At 38.7% G+C, this 20,471-nt stretch overlaps 2 protein-coding genes across 3 annotated transcripts; one reads left to right on the forward strand and one right to left on the reverse strand.

Annotated features, from left to right (window-relative positions):
* Window positions 1-15,750: 15,750 nt before the first annotated feature.
* On the forward strand, window positions 15,751-17,325 carry LOC141439157 (larval cuticle protein A2B-like). Its single transcript, XM_074103314.1, has 2 exons — window positions 15,751-15,774; window positions 16,213-17,325. Exons 1-2 carry the CDS (start codon window positions 15,760-15,762, stop codon window positions 16,672-16,674), a joined length of 477 nt encoding a protein of 158 aa, XP_073959415.1. The 5' UTR covers window positions 15,751-15,759; the 3' UTR covers window positions 16,675-17,325.
* A 1,269-nt stretch (window positions 17,326-18,594) lies between these two features.
* On the reverse strand, window positions 18,595-20,093 carry LOC141439389 (cytochrome c oxidase subunit 5B, mitochondrial-like). Of its 2 annotated transcripts, none has more exons than XM_074103672.1 (3): window positions 19,985-20,093; window positions 19,367-19,568; window positions 18,595-18,785 (listed from the first exon to the last, which is right to left on the reverse strand). In XM_074103672.1, exons 2-3 carry the CDS (start codon window positions 19,563-19,565, stop codon window positions 18,604-18,606), a joined length of 381 nt encoding a protein of 126 aa, XP_073959773.1. In that variant the 5' UTR covers window positions 19,566-19,568; window positions 19,985-20,093; the 3' UTR covers window positions 18,595-18,603. The 2 variants fall into 2 exon arrangements, with proteins under 2 accessions (XP_073959773.1, XP_073959774.1); XM_074103673.1 differs by having other exon boundaries at window positions 19,367-19,571.
* Between the last annotated feature and the right edge of the window lie 378 nt (window positions 20,094-20,471).

Consider the following 20,471-nt stretch of genomic DNA (forward strand, 5'->3'; position numbering starts at 1 on the left):
ATCCTTTCTGGTGGATTCCAAATATTACAGTGTGGATACGTTGCTGTAATATTTTTTTTTTGCAGGTGGTTGGACCTTGTGCAAGGTTGCCGGATTGCTACCACCATCTTGCTCGCTAATCCTGCCGTGAGCAGCAGTCTTGCACTGATGTGTTTCGTGTGGAGAGTAAACAGCCGTGAAATTACTGGCACTTGAGGTATCCCATCTTAGACCTCTACGGTTTGGCATGGTTCTGGGTGGTGGTGATCTCTTACCATCAGGAGACCCACTTGCTCGTTTTCCATCCAGTTGAATAAAAAAGAAATATTTTATAAAAATTGCCTGTAACTAGGATTTTTTTTGTAACCAGACAACCAACTAAATTTTCCCACTTACTTCACAAGGGTGGCCATGTTTATCTGTGGTAAAGGCAGCTGGTTGGCACTGAAGCAGAAGTTGCAAGTCCCTCACAGAGGAGTTTGTTTTCACTGTAGCAATGTTTTTGCCAGTCCTCAGTCCCATAGCTGTTGAAAAAAATATATTTTCTGAAACAACTAATAAAAATTACATTCACAAATATTTATTGCATTGCACAGTTGAATATAAAAATTTTTTTAGCAACACCATATGATTTTATTTTTAATAAGAATGCTTTAGCACAAGTTCTGGGAACTATACAGCTAAGATAATAAATAAGTGCAGTGCAAATCTGGCATTAGCAGGAGAAGTGTGTTATGAATTTGGCCATTGAGTCTACCAACGAGCTGAAGAATAGACACAGCGAGGTGCACTTAAGCCTCAAAAAAAAATAATATAAATGATTGAAAACAGGGTTTTTCAAATTTTTAAAGTGATTAGGAATATATAAAAACAAATGAACCTGCAGGAACGTCACCCACCTCCTGTAATGAGGTTGATGGTTTTGCCAATTGACGTCGAGGCACCAGACCACACCACCGTGGCCATTGAGGTGCCCAAACGCTCCCGTTTAGCGGACCACCAGACATTCGGTTTGGAATCCTTCGCCGCTGAAAACAGCAAATCTCCTCGCGGTTATACTTGATACTGAGTTATGGCACGCTCGTGCCCTTGCAACATGAGATGGTTTTCTGCAACAAAGTTTACTGTATAATCCATAGTACAATCTTAGCATAAAGAGATAGAAAACTGAATTTTTACTCACCATTTTATTGGATATTCACGAGAATTGCACTTTTGAGGTTTAGGATTTCCTTATTTACTAATTAAATTACGAACTATAACTAGCGATTATCATGTCAGTCATGTCAAAAAGAAAGAACAGTGTTGCCACTCAGATATTTTCTTTACCTAACGTTGCTCGGACTGTATGAGCGCTCCAATCTGGTCAAAAGGACGTCATTACGGGACATCCTGTTAAACCTATTTGTGATAACAGATCATCCTGGCCTGTCATAATATTTAAATTGTGTATTCGAATATATTCTGTCTCTCTCTGTCTTTGTCACTTCGATATAATTAAAACTGGAATATCAATCTCTGCTACCTATTTTATTTATCCAAATAAATATCAGGTTATGGCCCCAGTATAAGTGCTATGGAGACAAACGGCAAATCCTCGTCACCATCGGCGACCACAGCGGCGTCGGCACATAATAACTCTACGATTTTTCCAAGTATCGAAAAACTTGAAGGAGCAAAAAATTTTACGTCATGGTGCTTCGCTATGAAGAATGTTCTAATCATGTGCGACCTTTGGGACTGTGTAAGTAACCCCGCACAGTTTAAAGCACAAATAGGAGACGAAGCTTTTCAACGCCTTGACGCAAAAGCTATTGCAAAAATTTGCCTTTCTTTGACTCCGAGAGTTTATCCTATCGTGATGAGCGCCTTAACGGCAGAAGAAACATGGAAGAAGCTACAAGCTGCATACGCAGACAGCGGCTTATTGCGGCGACTCAACCTATTGCGAAAATTGTTTAACTCCAAGCTATCCTCGTTCAACAATATGGAAGCTTACGTGAGTGAGATACGCGCCACACAGCAGCAACTCATTGAAGTCAACGAGCCCGTTGATGACGAATTCGTAGGACTCATTATGCTAACAGGACTGACCGATCAGTACAACCCCATGGTCATGGCAATTGAAAACTCTGGAACAAAACTGACTTCAGACTCCGTAGCTGCGATCCTATTGAAAGAAGACATACGCAATTCATCATCAAAAGAGCCGGTTGCTGCGCTGCTCGCGAATTCTTCGAAGAATTCAAGCCCTCGCCCACTTGTTTGTACATACTGCAAGAAGAAAGGACACGTCGTCTCTGAATGCCGCAAGAGGAAGTGCAAGAAGATTGCTGTGACTAACTTAGTTTCTAATATTAATGATGTTACACTTTTATTATCTTTTACTACATCCCCTTTTCAGCTTCCCACATCGACCTCATGCTGGTACTTAGATTCTGGTTCGACTGCTCACATGTGCAACGACATAAGCATGTTCAGTGACCTTACATACAACTCAAGCTATGTTACTGCAGCCAACAATGAAAAAATGGTATGCAAAGGTACGGGTACAGTTCATTTAAATGTAAATAGTCAAGTTCATTCTATTTCTAACGTTCTCTTTGTGCCTAAACTAGCTGCTAACTTATTATCAGTAAGTAGCCTAGTCCAAAAAGGTTTTGTTGTAGTATTCTCGCCTAAAGGTGCTACTATTCTTCTAAGACAAGAATGCAAAGTTTCTGGTATAACAGTTGCTACTGCCAGAAATGAGAACGGCATGTATAAACTTGACGTATCCGAAACTCAAGCTCAGCTGGTAACTGACAGAAAGCTAACAGCTGTGTTATGGCATAGACGTCTTGGCCATATCAATGCCAAAACGATGAATATTTTGAAAAAGGTTCCTACCTCAGGCATAAAGTACGATGACACGTTGAATGAAACCTGCATTCCTTGTGTACAAGGAAAATTAGCAAAAAGGCCGTTTAAAAAGTCCAAAAGTAAGTCAAAAAATAAACTCGAATTGATCCATACAGATCTATGCGGACCAATGAGTACGCATTCATGGGGTGGTGCCCTATATTTGCTTACGTTTACGGACGATTTTACTCGAAAAACTTTTGGCTTTCTATTAAAGTGTAAAAGTGAAGTTTTTTCGAAGTTTGTTGAATTCAAGCATCACGTTGAAAATCAAACTGGTCTTAAAATCAAAAAATTACGATCAGACAATGGTGGAGAATTCATAAACGGACCTATGTCTACTTTTTTAAGGGAAAATGGAATTATTCACCAGAAAACTATTCCCTATAATGCACAGCAAAATGGAATCTCAGAACGAATAAATAGAACCGTAATTGAAAAAGCAAGAACCATGCTTCAGGACTCCAACCTACCAAAAGTTTATTGGGGTGAAGCTGTAAATACGGCCATCTATTTAAAAAACGTAACGCCAACTCAAGCGTTAAATAATAAAATTCCTGACGAATTATGGTATGGGAAACCGATTGATCTTTCGCATCTTCGTGTTTTTGGTTGCGAAGCGCATGCTTTAATCCCTAAAGAGAAGCGCAGCAAATTAGACTCTAAGACAAAGACTTGTATCTTTGTTGGTTACTCAAGTGAGAGTAAAGGCTACCGCCTTATAGATCCTCATAAACCTAGAGCGATAATCGTCGCACGCGATGTAGTCTTCATCGAAGACAAAGTGGGAAATCCCGTTCCAGCAGCGGAACTTACCACGCCTGCCGACACCACTCTCATTTATGACCAAGTAGAGATCGATACTTTGCAGCCACAACGCCCGCAACCAACCACCAACCATCAACCAGTAACTCCATCAGTGTCGCCACTACAACCAACATCAATCTCTACTCCCGATACTCAAATTGACAGCTTGCCTGAAATTTCAGAAGCAGAAACTTCACAAGAGTACTTGACAGCAGATACGGAATCCAGTGAATCTGCACCAACGTCTCCAGAATCAGACAGCGCGATCAATGAAACCAGATATCCGCAACGACAACGACGAGCGCCTGATAGATACAGTCCGTCGATGTTTATGGTGTCAGACTACGAGCCGGAAACGTACAAACAAGCCGTAGAAGATGCTCACAGTTCTGAATGGCAAAAAGCTATGCAAAACGAGTACGACTGTTTAATGAAACACGGGACATGGGAATTAGTGGAGAGGCCCACAGACAGAAAAGTCATCAAAAATAAATGGGTCTATAAAATCAAAAAGAATACTAACGGTGAAGTTGTTAAATTTAAAGCAAGACTGGTAGCAAAAGGCTTTACTCAGGTACATGGTATCGATTACGGAGAGACCTTCTCACCCGTAGCACGACTGTCGTCAGTCAGACTACTTCTTGCGTTTGCTGTACAACTAAACGTTCAGTTAGACCACCTCGATGTAGAAACCGCTTTCCTAAATGGTGATTTAGAAGAAGAAATCTTCATGGAACAGCCATCAGGCTTTGAAGTTAATAAAAAAGGAAAAGTTTGCCTACTTAAAAAATCGCTTTATGGTCTAAAGCAATCCCCTCGACAATGGAACATAAAGGTCTGTGAAGCTATGACTAGCTTGTCGATGACACAAGCAGCAAATGAGCATTGTATTTATTATAGACGAGACGGCAACAACATACTCGTAGTTGCAGTGTTCGTGGACGATTTTTTCATCCTCTGTAATAATGAATGCATGAAAGAGACCTTTAAGAACTCACTTAAAAAACTTTTTATCGTGAAAGATCTTGGTACTCTAAAAGATTGCTTAGGTATGCGAGTTATTCAAAATGCTGATAACATTACACTCGATCAAACTAAGTACATCGAAAGAATAATTGAAAAGTTTGGAATGACAGATGCAATTCCAATCACCACACCAATGGAAGCTGGTATGAAACTCACCATTCCTGCCAAGGAAGACGAGAGACCGGATTTACCGTACCAACAGCTTATTGGATCTCTAATGTACATTGCCATCGGGACAAGGCCTGACATATCGCACACAGTGTCTTATCTAAGTCAATTCAATGTACATTACGGGGAGGTGCATTGGAAAGCTGCCAAACGGGTACTCAGATATCTCAAGGCAACTAAAGACCTGAGCCTATGTTTCAAAAAGGAATCAAGTTATCCAGTCGGATACGTGGATGCTGACTATGGCAGCAATGTCGTAGACAGACGTTCATACACAGGATATGCCTTCAAAATGAGTGGTGCGTGCATTTCCTGGGAGTCGCGCAAGCAGCGCACACCCGCGCTCTCCACCACCGAAGCTGAATATATGGCACTTGCAGAAGCTTGCAAAGAAGCTATCTACATGAGATCACTCATCAAAGAAGTTTTCAACGTCATTCAGCCCATCACTATTTATTCCGACAATCAAAGTTCACTCAAGCTCACTAAAAATGATACTTTTCACAGTCGCACTAAGCACATAGACATAAGACATCATTTCATTAGAGAACTTTCACAGTCAGATTTTAACTTAAAGTACATACCAACCAATGACATGCTAGCAGACATACTCACTAAGCCCCTCACAAAAATCAAACATTGCAGATTCACAAATGCATTAGGTTTAGTTACGAGTAGTTAGCAAATTTTATATTTTTATTTTAATGTATATACAGGCTGTTGTTTTTTTGAACTTAACATATATTGTATATACAGGCTGTCATTATTTTTTTACTAAATATATTGTATGTACAGGTTGTTATATTTTTTGTATTGCTGTACTTTTCAATACAGGATGCTCTATTACGGGGAGGTGTTAAACCTATTTGTGATAACAGATCATCCTGGCCTGTCATAATATTTAAATTGTGTATTCGAATATATTCTGTCTCTCTCTGTCTTTGTCACTTCGATTTAATTAAAACTGGAATATCAATCTCTGCTACCTATTTTATTTATCCAAATAAATATCACTAAAGTTTTTATTTAGGTTTTTAGTGCAACCTGCATGTTGCCTAATCTAGAGCGCTCGTAAAAATTAGGCTTGACCTGGACCTGACTCGACTAACAATGCACTAAACGTTCACAGCCAAATAACTTACAAGTACTCCATTAACACAGCTCTAAATTATTCAAGTGTTATTAAGTAGTAGTTTTATGCACGGTCAAGGAGTTTAATTCGTAAGCCACCATGGAACCATTTCACAGTAAACGTCATAGTGACATCGCATTAATTATTAAATCTTAATGACTTTTCCTTTTTGGCATAAAAGGTAACGAAGCTGCAGACTTGTGTGCTAAAGAGGCCATTGAATTAGGTTCTGACAAATACAAGCAGTGTTTCCCACGCGATGCGAGAGCGCTCGCTTTACACAAATGCGTGATGCCTGGAACGCTAACTGGCAGGTTGCTCGCCTTCGTGTAGCCAAACATTATGGGATACTTCAACCAGAGCTGCCCACTAAGCCGTGGTTCTTCATATCCAGAACAATCCCAAAGATATCACGTCCACTATATTCGCTTACGTTTGGGACATGTTTGCTCCCCAGTCTTCCTTGCCAAAATACGGGTCCGAGACCATTCCATGTGTGAATGTGGCATGGACGAGGGCACCCTCGAGCACTTGTTCTTTCATTGCTCCAAAATAACCACTCCCTTATATGGCCTCCTCCCTCCCCGATTCCCTCGCCCCGTAAACATAAATTTCCTTCTTGCTCTAGCACATACCCGTCTTATTAATGTATTATTTAAGTTTATAAAATTAACAAACTATATTTGTAGGTAGTTTAACAAAATTTATGTTTGTGTTGTTTATTTTAGGTTCTCATCCGAGTACTGACCACCGGAGCTACCGTACAACGGCCAACCGATAGTGTCTTTTTCAACCTCGACATTGGCGGAATCATCGATAGTATCGATGGAGCTATATTTTTTCTAAAAATTGAATTGAATGACTTTTCCTTTAAAAAGGTTCCATTGTGGCTCATGAATTAAGGTCCTTGACCGTACATAATTAGTATATAACTACTTTTGTAAATGGTGATAGTTTGTTTGCTAACGCTACTTATTTCCTTTTTAGGGTTCCGGATTAGGAACGCCTATTTCCTTTGGTTTTGCTTTGAAAATGAACTCGTAATGAGTTAGAAACGCGTTAGTATTATTATCTGTGTTTGTGATAATTGGGTCTGTGTGACATAAACGCGATGTTTTAAATGGAAGTGGAGGAGGCTGAGGTTTACTAAGGTTTAGAGTTCATAAACTTGTAAACAAAAATTTGATCAAAAGTATATGAACATGCTTCTACGCCGTTAACAATAGATAGAGTCATGTTCAGATATTTTTGGTCAAAATTTTGCTCACAAGTTTATGAACTCAAGTGTATTTTCACGTACAGTAGCGGAGAAGTAACGTAAAAGGTTTTACTTGTAATTTATTAAAAAAATCGTGATGTAATAAGTACATTGGTTTGTGGCATTGGAGTCGTATATGTACCTAGAAGTCCTACAGACTTGCCTAAAATGTTATAAGACGTCAATATTTTGTTTGCGTAACACCACTAGATGTGGCACTGGTCTAATGATTTGGTCATGTTTGGTCTAGTTTTAATTGGTGTTCCGTACCTCAAAAATAAAATAAGAAATCCTTATAGGATCATTATATTGTCCGTCCGTCCGTCCGTCAGTCCAGGCCCATAAACTATGAAGTCCAAAATTCGAACTTCGTATCTTACCGTCCCGCTGACGCTAATATTATTTAATACGAGAGTGAGAGGAACGGTACGATAAGAACTTCGATTTTCGAATTTCGTAGTAGCCCCGCAGCCCCTTTTTCTCAGGTGAAGGTATCAAGCTGAAATTAATATCAAATAAGTACGCAATCCTTGAAACAGTGAAATAAATCAGAACTTCTATTCTATGTTATCAAAAGATACAGTTATCATTAGAAAAATATTATGTAATCTTTTCGTAATGGCTACGGAACCCTATTTTGGGCGTGGCCGACACGCTCTTGGCCGGTTTTTCTGCATATCGTCATACGGGTATTAAGTAAGTAATTTCATATCAAATGAATTTGGTCTTTATTCAAGCCTCATTAATTACCCAAAAGCAAGAGTGGATGCGTATAGTCTACGTCGAATCAAAATTTGTGGCGTTATCTGGGAAAAGGTACCTTGTTGTCGGTATTGAGTTATTGATATCCCCATAATCTACATACATTTAGCTATCGAACCATGTAAGAAACATGCATGTAGGTTTAATAGATATATTTTTTTTAAATGTTGAAGCTCAAAAGCCAGAAAAGGTGATTATGAGAAAATTGAATTCAAACTTATACACCCAATAAAAGTATGTTATTGTTGGAAGTTACATAGATGACATGCTATTTGAGGAGTATATTGTACGGGCTTTCAGGCTTCAAGAACAATTTTGTAAACGGTTTTCCTTGCCAAAGTGCATAAAGAAAAAAAAAGGTGGATGGATTTTTTACATTTTTTCTCTATTTATAGTATATTTCCATTGGATTTTATCGAAGGAAAAAATATTATGCGTAATTGGACACTAAATAAGAACTACTCCGTTTTGAATTAACGTTGTTTATTATATAAAAAAATACTTTAACAAAAATAACTTTGTTGTTTACAAATGTAATTAAACAGTCAAAATCAACAAACTTTTATATTTAGTACGCTAAAACATAGCCAAATGAGACCAAATTGCCTCAACAAATCTTAAAAAACTAGTTTTTTCAGTCTCAAAATTCAAGGTAAAGTTTAGTAAAAAGTTGGTACAATCACTATATATTTTCTAAAAGGTACCTTATCGTCGGTGGTAAAATATTTAGTGATTATGAAGTGATATCATTTGAAAACGACTAATAACTTACGATTAATTTTAATAGTCTTAATTTAAAAACACTGTAGTATTAAAACTCTTACCAAAAACCTATAATTTTGTCTCAACACACTAAATGATTAACGTATTTGACAAGGTACCTTATTGTCGGACATAAAATGTTTAGTGACATAGTTAAGAATAAGATCTAAAAAAATGCTTTTGATTTGTAGTTGTAACTATTAATCGTTATTATTATTACTATAAATCAACCTCTAAAGACCAGCAGGTGGTAGGACCTTGTGCAAGGTCCGCCCGGATTGCTACCACCATCTTGCTCGCTAATCCTGCCGTGAATAGCAGTGCTTGCATTGTTGTGTTTCGGCGTGGAGAGTAAGATAGCCGGTGAAATTACTGGCATTTGAGGTATCCCATCTTAGGCCTCTAGGTTGGCAACGCATCTGCAATACCCCTGGTGTTGCAGGTGTCTAAGGGCGGTGGTAATCTCTTACCATCAGGTGACCCACTTGCTCGTTTGCCATCCAGCCGAATAAAAAAAAGACAAATTGGCGTAAATCGTCAATAAGGGCCTAATCACACTAGCGATTCGCGGGAGAGTTGAAAGCGAGGCAAGCGAGGCGCTGCGAGCGTATAACGATTTCGCCGCAAGCGCGCAACGATGTCGCTGCTGCGAGCGCATGGCAAGTTCGCTGCTTTAGCGCCAAAAACGCCATATTGTAGACTTTCGTATAATAAATAGGGCGTCTTCGGCGCTAACGCAGCGAACTCGCAGCGACATCGTTGCGCGCTCGCGGCGATATCGTTTCATGCTCGCGGTGAAATCGTTACGCGCTCGAAGCGAACTCGCTGCGCGCTCACCTCGCTTTCAACTCGCCCGCAAATCGCTAGTGTAATAAGGGCCTAACTGGCTACCGCCTAAGGGTGGCCAGTTATTGATGATTTACCTTACTCTAATTAAACGCATTTTATGATGATTTTTGACGTTTTTTACGCGCCGACAAGCACCGCAATGGGCCCGCGTGGGAACTAATGTCCAAGCTCTCTCATTCTGAGAGGAGGCCTGTGCCCAGCAGTGGGACGTATAGGCTAAGATGATGATGATGATGATGACGCGCCGACAAAGTACCGACGTCCGACACGTCTTCCAAACCGATACCGAGCGCACAGAAAGCATTCAAGAGCGGCACCGACAATAAGGTACCTTTCTTACTAAACTTTAAGGGATGTTTTAACTCATAAAAAAACGATTTAAAAACTTGTGTCTCTGTCAAATTAAAATTTAGACCCTGCTTATTAATATAGAGTAAAAAAAGAAAAAATGGTTTTAATGTATTTTACTTCAAGCGCGATTATCTCGGAAACTAGAACCGACAACAAGGTACCTTTTACCAGATAACGCCACATTTATGTAATACTTATAACATTGAACAAAGAATGTTCCGTACTAATTTGTGGATATGTCATAGTATAGTAGATTAATATTTCAAAATAACTTTTTGCGAGCCATGAAATCATGTTTTTTGCAGCTGATTTTGTCTATGAATTTTGGTGAGCGATCGTTCGCCCGTTGATGTCTTTTATAAGGAACCTAACAAGGTTGTCCTTGATTAAACTTGTCTTTAAGATTCACATCAATCAGTACAATTACAATAATTCAATCGAATTTATTTCCACTTGCCCTTGTCTTGGAGACGCTAATTGGACAATTTCCGCCGATGTGAACGCTGTGTACTGTATGTCGACTTCATCGGTGCTCAAAATACTTGACGCTCCACAAAGATGCGTTTCCACCTAGGTATAATGTGCCCTCGCATGTGTAATGTTTTGTGAGAAATGTGTTTTTCATTAATCAATAGAAATGCTGTGATTAAGCCTCTAGTAAAATATTACCAAATAATTTAGTTTTGTTTTTTATCCGACTGCCCGAAGGAAGGTTATGTTTCTCTAATATGGGGAATCTAATAGGAAGATTTTTCCAGGAAGATAATAAGTTATTTTAAGCAACGGTTTGGAAGTTACGCATCCAGAAAATGACGCTTCAGCCATTTTGCGTCACTGTGCTTACGGCATTTTTGTGGGCACATTTTTGCTAAAACGGTAGATTCCTTTACAGTTTCCAGAGTATCTAGCAGAAGTACAATTCACTTATTACAATTCACAAAGTTACAATTCTTAAAAATATGACCAAGAAAATGAGGCGGTTGAAGCGCTCGAAAAATGATCCGTCGGCGTTTTTCGAACAACGCGATAAAATCGTAACGCTTGAGGCTGAGGCAAGCATTTTTATCATCAAAAATTGGGAAGCTTTAGCCATGTTCGCTTAGCCTCACACGCTTAGGCTCATAAAACCTATATGACATTTCTTTATTTTTTTAATTATTATTACTTAGACTGTGCGTAGTAAACAAGGTGGGAGCGCATTTTTTCACTTTTTAAGTCCTATTATCGAAAGTCCGAAAAATTTTCTCATACCATTTTACATCATAATGATCACTCTTCATTATCATTTTTTTAATACTAACGATTGAAACTCATAATCATCGGAATTCATAATATAACTATTCATACACCTTGTTTATAAACCCCCTTGCAAAAAAATAGGCACCTATGGTTTTTCAGATTTTCAGGCATTGAAGCTTAGAAAGTAAGCTTTCATGCACATAAAATACAAAAACCATAGGTGTCCGTTTTTTTTGCAAGGGGGTTTACTAATATTGGTTTTCATATATTTTCTTATACTAACGATCGAAACTACTAATCATTCTAATTCATAACGCCAATATTCATAATTTTGCTAATACTAATATTTTTTTTCATATATTTCTTAATCATAAGTGTTATATATAATACGCATTATTGAAATTCAGAATGTCAATAATCATACATCTGCTGTATAAACATATATTTAAGTATTGTCATATATCTTTTAATCCTTAGTGTAAATAAAATTGGATAGGTAAAAATAAAAAAACCGGCCAAGAGCGTGTCGGACACGCCCAAAATAGGATTCCGTAGACATTCCGAAAAAAACAAGTAATATTTTTCTAAGGATTTCGTATTTTATACGGAATCTTCCAAGTTTAGGTAAATTTTATACCTTAGGCTGCTATTTACTCTTAAACTACTAATAATTCTCAAGCAAACTTAGCCGTTATAGTTTTCCTTGAAAGTTTGATATACTTACTACCATCCTGATTTTTTGCAAATTTTTCCACTCACCGGTTTAGATTTTAGAGGGGGCACTTTCAAGTTGTTATATTTGCACTTTCAAGTTGAATATTTCGCAAAGAAATCACTGAATCGAAAAATCGTCTTAGCAAACCCCTAATGGTTTTAAAAGACATATCCAATGATACCCCACACTATAGGGTTGGATGAGAAAAAAAAACCCCACTTTACGTCTATGGGAGGTACACAAAAAAAAAATATTGAGTTTTTTATTGTACCATTTTGTCGGCATAGTTTATATATATATCCGTGCAAAATTACAGCTTTCTAGCATTGATAGTCCCTGAGAAAAGCCGCGGACGGACAGACAGACAGACAGACAGACAGACAGATATGGCGAAACTATAAGGATTTTGTTTTTGCCATTTTGGTTCCGGAACCCTAAAAATAGGCAAGAGTAACGGATGCTCGGAAGAGACGGGTGTACTCGTACTCTCTTTTTTCGGCGAAATATATTTGGCCAAATTGTCAAATAACATTGGAAAGTTTTACTTCAAAATTTGTGCGAGCAAGCGAAGCGAGCAAGCTAGACGGTTCGGAGTAGAAGCGACTTGGATCGTTTAGGTTTAGAAGGCTAAGGCCATAGCCTACGATGTTAGTTTTTTTTATAGCAGCAAATACTATAACTGCAACTAGGAAAGTAGGTTGGATGCCATTCAATATGTTGCTAAATTAAGGTACGTATGCCAATTGCCAATCAGTACATTTGACGAACACATAAATATGACATCTTAAAAAAATCGTAGGTAATAATTTGCATAGTAAGAATTAGGTAGTTATGAAAAACAATTATTATGAGTTGAAATAGTAAGTAAGTAAGTAATCATTTATTGCAGATAAGTAGGGTTTACAGGAGGGCTGATACATGGAAATAACATACAAACATTCTTGCCAAAGAAAAAACAACAGTGAAAAACAATAACAATAGTAGCAAGTTCATGAACGTACATTAACAGCTCTTCATACACAATACTTTTTCACTGGCTCCTACACTAGGCGAGGCCTGTCCCGTAGGTAGCCAATTCCGAGAGAGTGAATACATAGTGAGCGCGAGAAGTACAACAGCAAATTCAGTCTTACTTAACTTTACATTTACATAATAAAAAATAAGGATTACATATACAAAAATTACATTGAAAAACTTTTTAGTTGGTAGTTCCGGTTATAATTAGTCCCTAGCAATAAATTAAAACAAAAATAAAACAAACATAAACCTATGACTTTGAGTACGTGCGTGCGTGCGCGCGCGCGCGTGTGTGTGTGTGTGTGTGTGTGTGTGTGTGTGTGTGTGTGTTTGTATGTGTGTTTGGGTGTGTGTGCGCGTGAGTGTGTATATGTGTGTTAAGAAATTACTTTCAGAAGTTCCTCAATGTCCTCATAACAGAGAGATTTGAGCCATGTTTGCAATTTGAATTTAACTTCTCTTGTGGTGTAATCTTTCAAAGGAACTCTGACACATACTTTATTGTAGATAAAGGGGTAGAGAAACGGACCGAAACGCTTTGCAAAAGCTGAGCGGGTCGATGGCACAGGTATTCTAAAAGTACGTTTCCGCAGCAGAGAGTTGTAGATAGGAGATCTTAAAACTTCCGCGTGCATCTTTGACACGGCGCCTAAAATGTATAAGCCTCGAACACTGAGGACATCCATTTCCTTGTAAACAAGAATGGTCGAGTACCTAATACGCTTCCTTAGGATGACCTTCAGCACCGCCCGCTGAGCTCTTTCCAGCAGAAGCATGTGTGTCTTCGCAGCTCCACCCCACGCAGCTATGCAATACGATAGGACAGATTGACAGATGGAGATGTACACTATTCTAAGTAATTCCTTATCCGCAGAATTACGTAAGTTTCTGAAGACATATATTAGCTTGCGCACGCGATTTACAGTTTGTAATATGTGCTGCTTAAAATCGAGCCTTTCATCAAAGACGATACCAAGGTACTTTACAGTACAAGTTCTGTCAATTTTCTCACAGGTACAAACGGGAGCTTGACGAGCTGGTTCATTACATGTATGCAGAGCTATGTCAAGGACATTGGGTGGTGCTGAGGCTTTTGACTTGTGAAAACAAACATATTTGGTCTTAGACACATTTAGTGTTAGCAAATTTGATTGCAGCCACTCTGCTAATATACTCAGGCTCGTATTAGCCAACTCAGATACCTCATACCATGTGTCATGATTAAAAATTATGGCGGTGTCATCTGCATAGCATATTACGTCAGTGTTAGGAGTATTAATATTTAATATATCATTCATATAGATAATGAAAAGTGTAGGCCCCAATATACTCCCCTGGGGTACACCAAAAACTGTTTCCTGACGATTACTAATATTTTGATCAATTTTCACACACTGTGTTCGATGCGTCAAGTAACTCTTGAACCAAACCCAGGCATTTCCCCTAACCCCAGCCAATTCAAGCTTCTTTAGTAGAATAGGAAATAGAAACCGTGTCGAAGGCCTTAGTTAGGTCCAGGTAGACGCCCAGACAAGCTCTACCTGCATCTAAATACTTCTTATTATTGCCATTATTAATAAGAAAATTATGATATTGTCTGTTATAAAGGAAAAATTTATGAGAAACAACATTATGAGTTGAGATGTGTTCTTAGTATGACATTATGAGTAAAAAAAATATGAACACTGTCTGTTATGAATTCCGAAATTAGTAATAAAAATATATGAACAAAAAAAGTATGTTTTTTTTATGAAGAGTGATTATTATGAACACAAATCGGTAGTAAAATAAAAAATAGGACTAAGAATTTCATGAGAGTCAATATGGACTCAAACAGGGCATATTGATCGCAGATATGAATTATGTATTTATGCTAATTAGTTAATCCTGTTCCAATCACACATTTAATCAAAATTCTATAATGAAGTAGAACTAGGGTTATATTTTAAATGTAGCCTTAATGAACATAAGGCCTTTTAATTTTGAGCAGCCTGTGGCAGATCGTATCCTTTTGCGACTGTATTGTTTTTTAACTAAGGATAAGGCGTTTACGCTTATTTACTAGTATACATTATTAGGTACTATGATATAGAGAATATGCATTTCCGGCTTGACCACAGAGCTAATAATAAGTAGAATAGAAATGTGAAGTGAGCTTAAAGCACAACTAGCACAAGGCTATTATCTAGCTATGAAGTCATGCATTGTACACATTTGACGCTTCTAAAACTGAGCTTAAAAATAAATCTAGTTTTGTTCAAATCTGAAAAGAAAGTTGCCTTAGTTAGTGGTTATTTATTTACAAAATGGTCTTCCAAATTTACATATTCCTAATTTGGATTAATATTTAGATATTGACATTAGACTTAGAGCCCAATAACAGGTGCAGTTAAGGAAGATATCATTTGATTGCAAGTGCCGTAGGGTTTATAGTAGAATAAGTATACGAAACCAATTTATCAATATGCCACATACCTATTCCTTGGTGAAAAAAAATAAGAAATAAATCATACTTATCTACTCGTAGAAAAAAAATGAGCGCCCACCCCACAGCGCTTCTATTTACGTCCACGTGCCTGATGAGTACTTTAGATGACGCCGCAACGTGTAGTTTGGGAGCTTGCTCTAATTAATTACTTGCGCAAGCGCAGCTTAAAAGTTCTATGTTCACGAGTGCGACAGTTCCTAGATTGGCAATACTGATGCCGAACATTCGAGTGAATGCAAGGCAATGCTATAAATACGAGCTGCAACAGACCGCGGCTTACTCCAGCCCATTGTTGAGGAGCCGCGATGCACGCGCACGGGGTAAATGTTAAGTAACTTGCTCTTATTTTAATGACGCCATCATGATCATTCATTAAACCATTATCAAGCCGCTATTCTTATAATTTGCAGAAGTTAAAGTTTATTTTTAAGTACATGTGTGTAGATGATGTGTATTCCTTAGCCCGCAGTTATTGTTATTGGTTAACCATAGGCCCAAATTAGTGCCTTTTCCTGCCTTTTCACACAAACACACTGGTTGTCAGTGCCGGGTAACTTACAAGTAGGTACATGTGAAAGCTACTGTACTCTTATACCCTTGCACGAACACTATCGGAACCCTTTCGACTGACAAGAAGTAATTTAATTATCTTAGTTTTGGTGGATTGTTTCATATCAAATGAAATGGTGCTTAGATATTTCGGATGCCTGCATGATCACTGATAATCTAGTATTTAAGTGCACTTCTTTCTTCCCCAGCTACTCCTACTCCCAGTGGCCGCCATGAGCATTATAGTGACGGACCCACCACCCACCGGCGACGAGTACAAATACTCGTACGACATCGAGGACCCAAGTACCGGTGACACGAAGAGCCAGCACGAGGTGCGCCGCGGCGACGTCGTCAGTGGCGCGTACTCTGTCGTGGACCCCGACGGGACGCGGCGCACTGTCAAATACAGCGCCGACCCCACACACGGCTTCACAGCATTCATACACAACGAACCAGTCCTACCTAAGTCAGCACAGTATCAGGACATCCATCAGGTTACAAAACAGCCACTTAGACCGGTTGCTTACGGCCTTTATCCTAAAACGAATTATGAAGCACCGACCTTCTTTTTCACTCCCGCTAACGAAATTAATTCCGAGCGTGAGATATTTGCACAAGGACAGTATTTCAAGCCAAATGCCGATAAGAGATTAATTCAATTAGTGTAGAACGGTAGAGTAGCGTAGTCACAGATAACTACCAGGTAGCTATAGATATCGGTACTGAATGCTACAGTATTGTTTCACCATAGCGCTCTTAAAGTTGTCCTATAAATGTGATATTAGCAAGTTTGTTATAGTGTCAGTAGTCCTAGTATTTTCGGCCGCAAACTGCAGGGCTACTACGAAACTCGAAACTCGAATCTCGTATTAAATAGTATTAAGTGTCAGAGGGATCGCACGATACGAACTTCGAGTTTCAAGTTTCGTAGTAGCCCTGCTGAGCCTAGGTATACTACGAAGTGCAAAATTCGAACTTCGTATCTTGCCGTCTCGCTGATACATATTATTTAACACGAGAGTGAGAGGGACGGTATGACACGAACTACGATTTTCGAATTTTGTAGTAGCACTTTAGGGATGCCAGCGGGCAGAAGGGTGGGCCGTGGATGGGCCGCACCGCAGCGAGCATTTTCTTTGTTCATTGCACGTCCGACACGCTCGTCGCATAGTAGTTACCATCCATCTCATTCTCATATTTAGAGCCTTGGAGAGACTTGGAGGAGGCCTATGTCCAGCAGTGGACCTTACAGTGCGCGCAATGAACGCGGGTAGCCATGCTTCCCAATGGTATTTATTTCGCTTTCTTAGTGCGTTGTAAAAGTGGAGTTAATAAATATGTATTACTTAGTTGTATTGTTGTTTTATTTATTTCCGGTTTTAAGTTGACCACACAAGGCATGGATTGATGAGTTAACTATATTTACTCTCTGTAGAAGATGCATACGGACGACGGACGTAATTCAATGTAATGCATCATGTAATGTAAATGCAAAATATATTACTATCAGTCAATATGTTGAAAAAAAAACATGTTTTGCGGGAAATACTATTTTAATACGCGGTGCGTACACCATAATTTATCTCGTACAGTTGACTGTTAAGTAACGGCTATTACCTCAGACTTACAGAATTAAAGCATTTATGATAGTAATTGTGAACTGTTCCGGCGCGATGCAGTATAGTGACCGCACTAGTCAAGGTCGTGGTTCGACGCTTAGTGGGTGAACAGTACCTAGCCTAAATTAACAAAAAAGTGAAACCGACTCCAAAAAAATAAAATAAAAAATGGAACCGACTACAAAAACCTTGAAAATATTTTTCTAGGTAGGTACGTACTAGACATTATGGAACATAGAACCTCCTCCTTTTTTGAAGTCGGTTAAAAATATACCTAAAGTTGGAATATTCCGTACAAAATGCGAAATTCTTAGAAAAATATTACTTATTTTTTTCGTAACGGCTACGGAACCCTATTTCGGGCGTGTCCGATACGCTCATGGCCGGTTTTTTTAATTTTATAGCTAACAGATTTATTTTATTATTTTGTATTAAGCTAATTATTAGTTTTCATTCGTTAGGCGTATTGTTACAATATACAAAAAAAATGTAACCCTCCATATTTTCCACCAACAACCAACGACCAACGTCGACAATCGTTTTTAGCTACGTTTCCTTCCACTAGAAATGTGCGAGAATGTGTTGCGAGGGATGTGTTTTTCATTAACCAATAGAAACGCTCCATTTGCACATCCTCACACAGCACATCTCTGGTGATAGAGCGAGGCGAGGTAAATGAAGCGTTTCTATTGGTTATTGAAAAATACATTCCTCGCAATATACAATCCTCGCACATTTGAGGTGGAAACGCTGCTGAGTTACATAACTGAACTTAAGAACATACGGTCTAGTCACTAAAAATTACATATTTGAATATGCAAAATGTTAGACGGTATCCTTATCATTACTCCTTCCTAACACGATTGTATTTTCAAGATGACAAGCCTTTTCTAGCCCTTGCTTATCCAGAGACATACCAAACTACATTAAAACCACAGTCAAAGTATAAATATAAATATTATCAAGCAACAGCGTCCGTTAGAAGAGGAGCGGCGCGACGGGGCACAGCTCGAACCAGTAGCCGCAGTTGCAGCGTTTGGGCTCGCCCTGGTGCAGCCACATCCACTCGATGTGGTTGGTCCATTCGTTGCACTTGCAGCCCACGAGACGCTGGTTGAACGCGCTCGGCATCAGGTTCGGACGCTCGCGAGTGCCTGGACCTACATGTAACATACTTTTAAAAAAAAAAATAATGCGATAGAACATAACATAAATACTTATACCTTTCCGACAGAAAACAGTTTGTGAAGAGCAAAAGTTGTATGGCGACATACTTAATCTTTAAAAATGCATGTTTTAGCTGGGAGTCGTCTTGTTGAATGACGGCTTTTTTAATATTGTGCCTCGACCATGCAATTCTGAAGCAATGCGCATTGTTTACTAGTTTTCATTACTAACTAAATATTACGAAGCAAGTAGATGAACCTGAATCTGACGGTGGCCCATATAAGTCGATATGAATACTCGAAATTACCAAAAATTTAGTAACAGAGCGGAATTGCATACCTGAGTAATTAGAGACACTGTATGAACAAGATGACAATACATACATCGATAGCACTCCGCGCCTTAACAGCAGAACAGAGAACCAAAAAACAAAGCGACGGTGACTATTATCAGAGTCGGATCTACAATTTGGCCATTTTGGGGTTGTTACGTCAAAGTCAATATAAAACAGTATATTTTGGCTTTGGCACAATAATTGCAGATCCAACTCCAGTAAATAATAATCTAAAGATACCTCTCTTAACACAAAGCATGCGGAAGGGGTCGCAGTCTCCGGCCAAATGCGCCAACAGCTCTCGCTTCTCGTTGCCAGTCACGTGGTCCAAAGGGTCAAGGAAGGAGCCGTAGGCGCGCGCGTCGTCCCGGCGCGGGAACGCGCGACGTCGCAGCGGCAACGCCTGGCGCCATAATGGCAACGCTCGACGCCACGGCATGTCCTACTTGTCCGGCAGTAAAATTAGGCATCATCAAATAGTGATATGGTCACATAAATTAGACTTAGGTGGTGCCACCGTTTATGGTACAGTATATGGACGATCGAGCTTCGCTTGCGCTAAAGCTGGAAAATATGTTTTCTCGGAGATAAGACCAAGCCAGATCGATTTTTCGCGTCCAAAAGCCGCCCCTCCATAGCAAATTTCGTCAATATCGTTAAAGCCGTTTCTGAGAACACCGATATAAATAAATAAAAAATTGCTCTTTTAAAGATATACAGTTTAATTATTCCTACAAATTAATAAGAATTCAAAACATGCATAAGTAAGTAAAACTAAAAAACAGTTATTTGTTTTTTAGTTTGATCTTGATCAGCCGTCGAAAGCCAAGGAATAAGTCTATCAAGATCAATACTTACGTGTTTTTATGCAATTTAATATTAATTAATCCTTCTCCGTTCAATTAATTACTTTGTAAATCGTTATATATTGTATTTACAATACGTTGACATAAATAGACTTATAGGTTTGACGGCAAAGACACAAGTGACATACCTAACGTCAGCGAAAAACGGGTTGTCTACTATTCCTAATTCGAAATCCCTTGTTGGTTTGCAACGAAAAGTTTCTTGCTATAATTTTACACAACTATTAAGGTGCGAAGCTAACCATACTTGATATTAGATATATTTAAATTGTCCCCAAAGACAATAATTATTTATTACATCAGCGCCGAACAAAAATGACGAAGCAAGGACGAGCCGCCCAAAGAAAGCCGCCCGCCATGCAAGTGAACTTTACATGCTCGAAATCAATCCAAGCTTGTTTGTTCTCATTCAAATATAATACGGATCAATTCAGTACACCACCATAGCGAGAAGAGATTAATACTAAGATGTTCAGATT

This window comes from Choristoneura fumiferana, chromosome 20 (assembly GCF_025370935.1).
Source record: "Choristoneura fumiferana chromosome 20, NRCan_CFum_1, whole genome shotgun sequence".
NCBI classification, from domain to species: Eukaryota; Metazoa; Arthropoda; class Insecta; order Lepidoptera; family Tortricidae; genus Choristoneura; species Choristoneura fumiferana.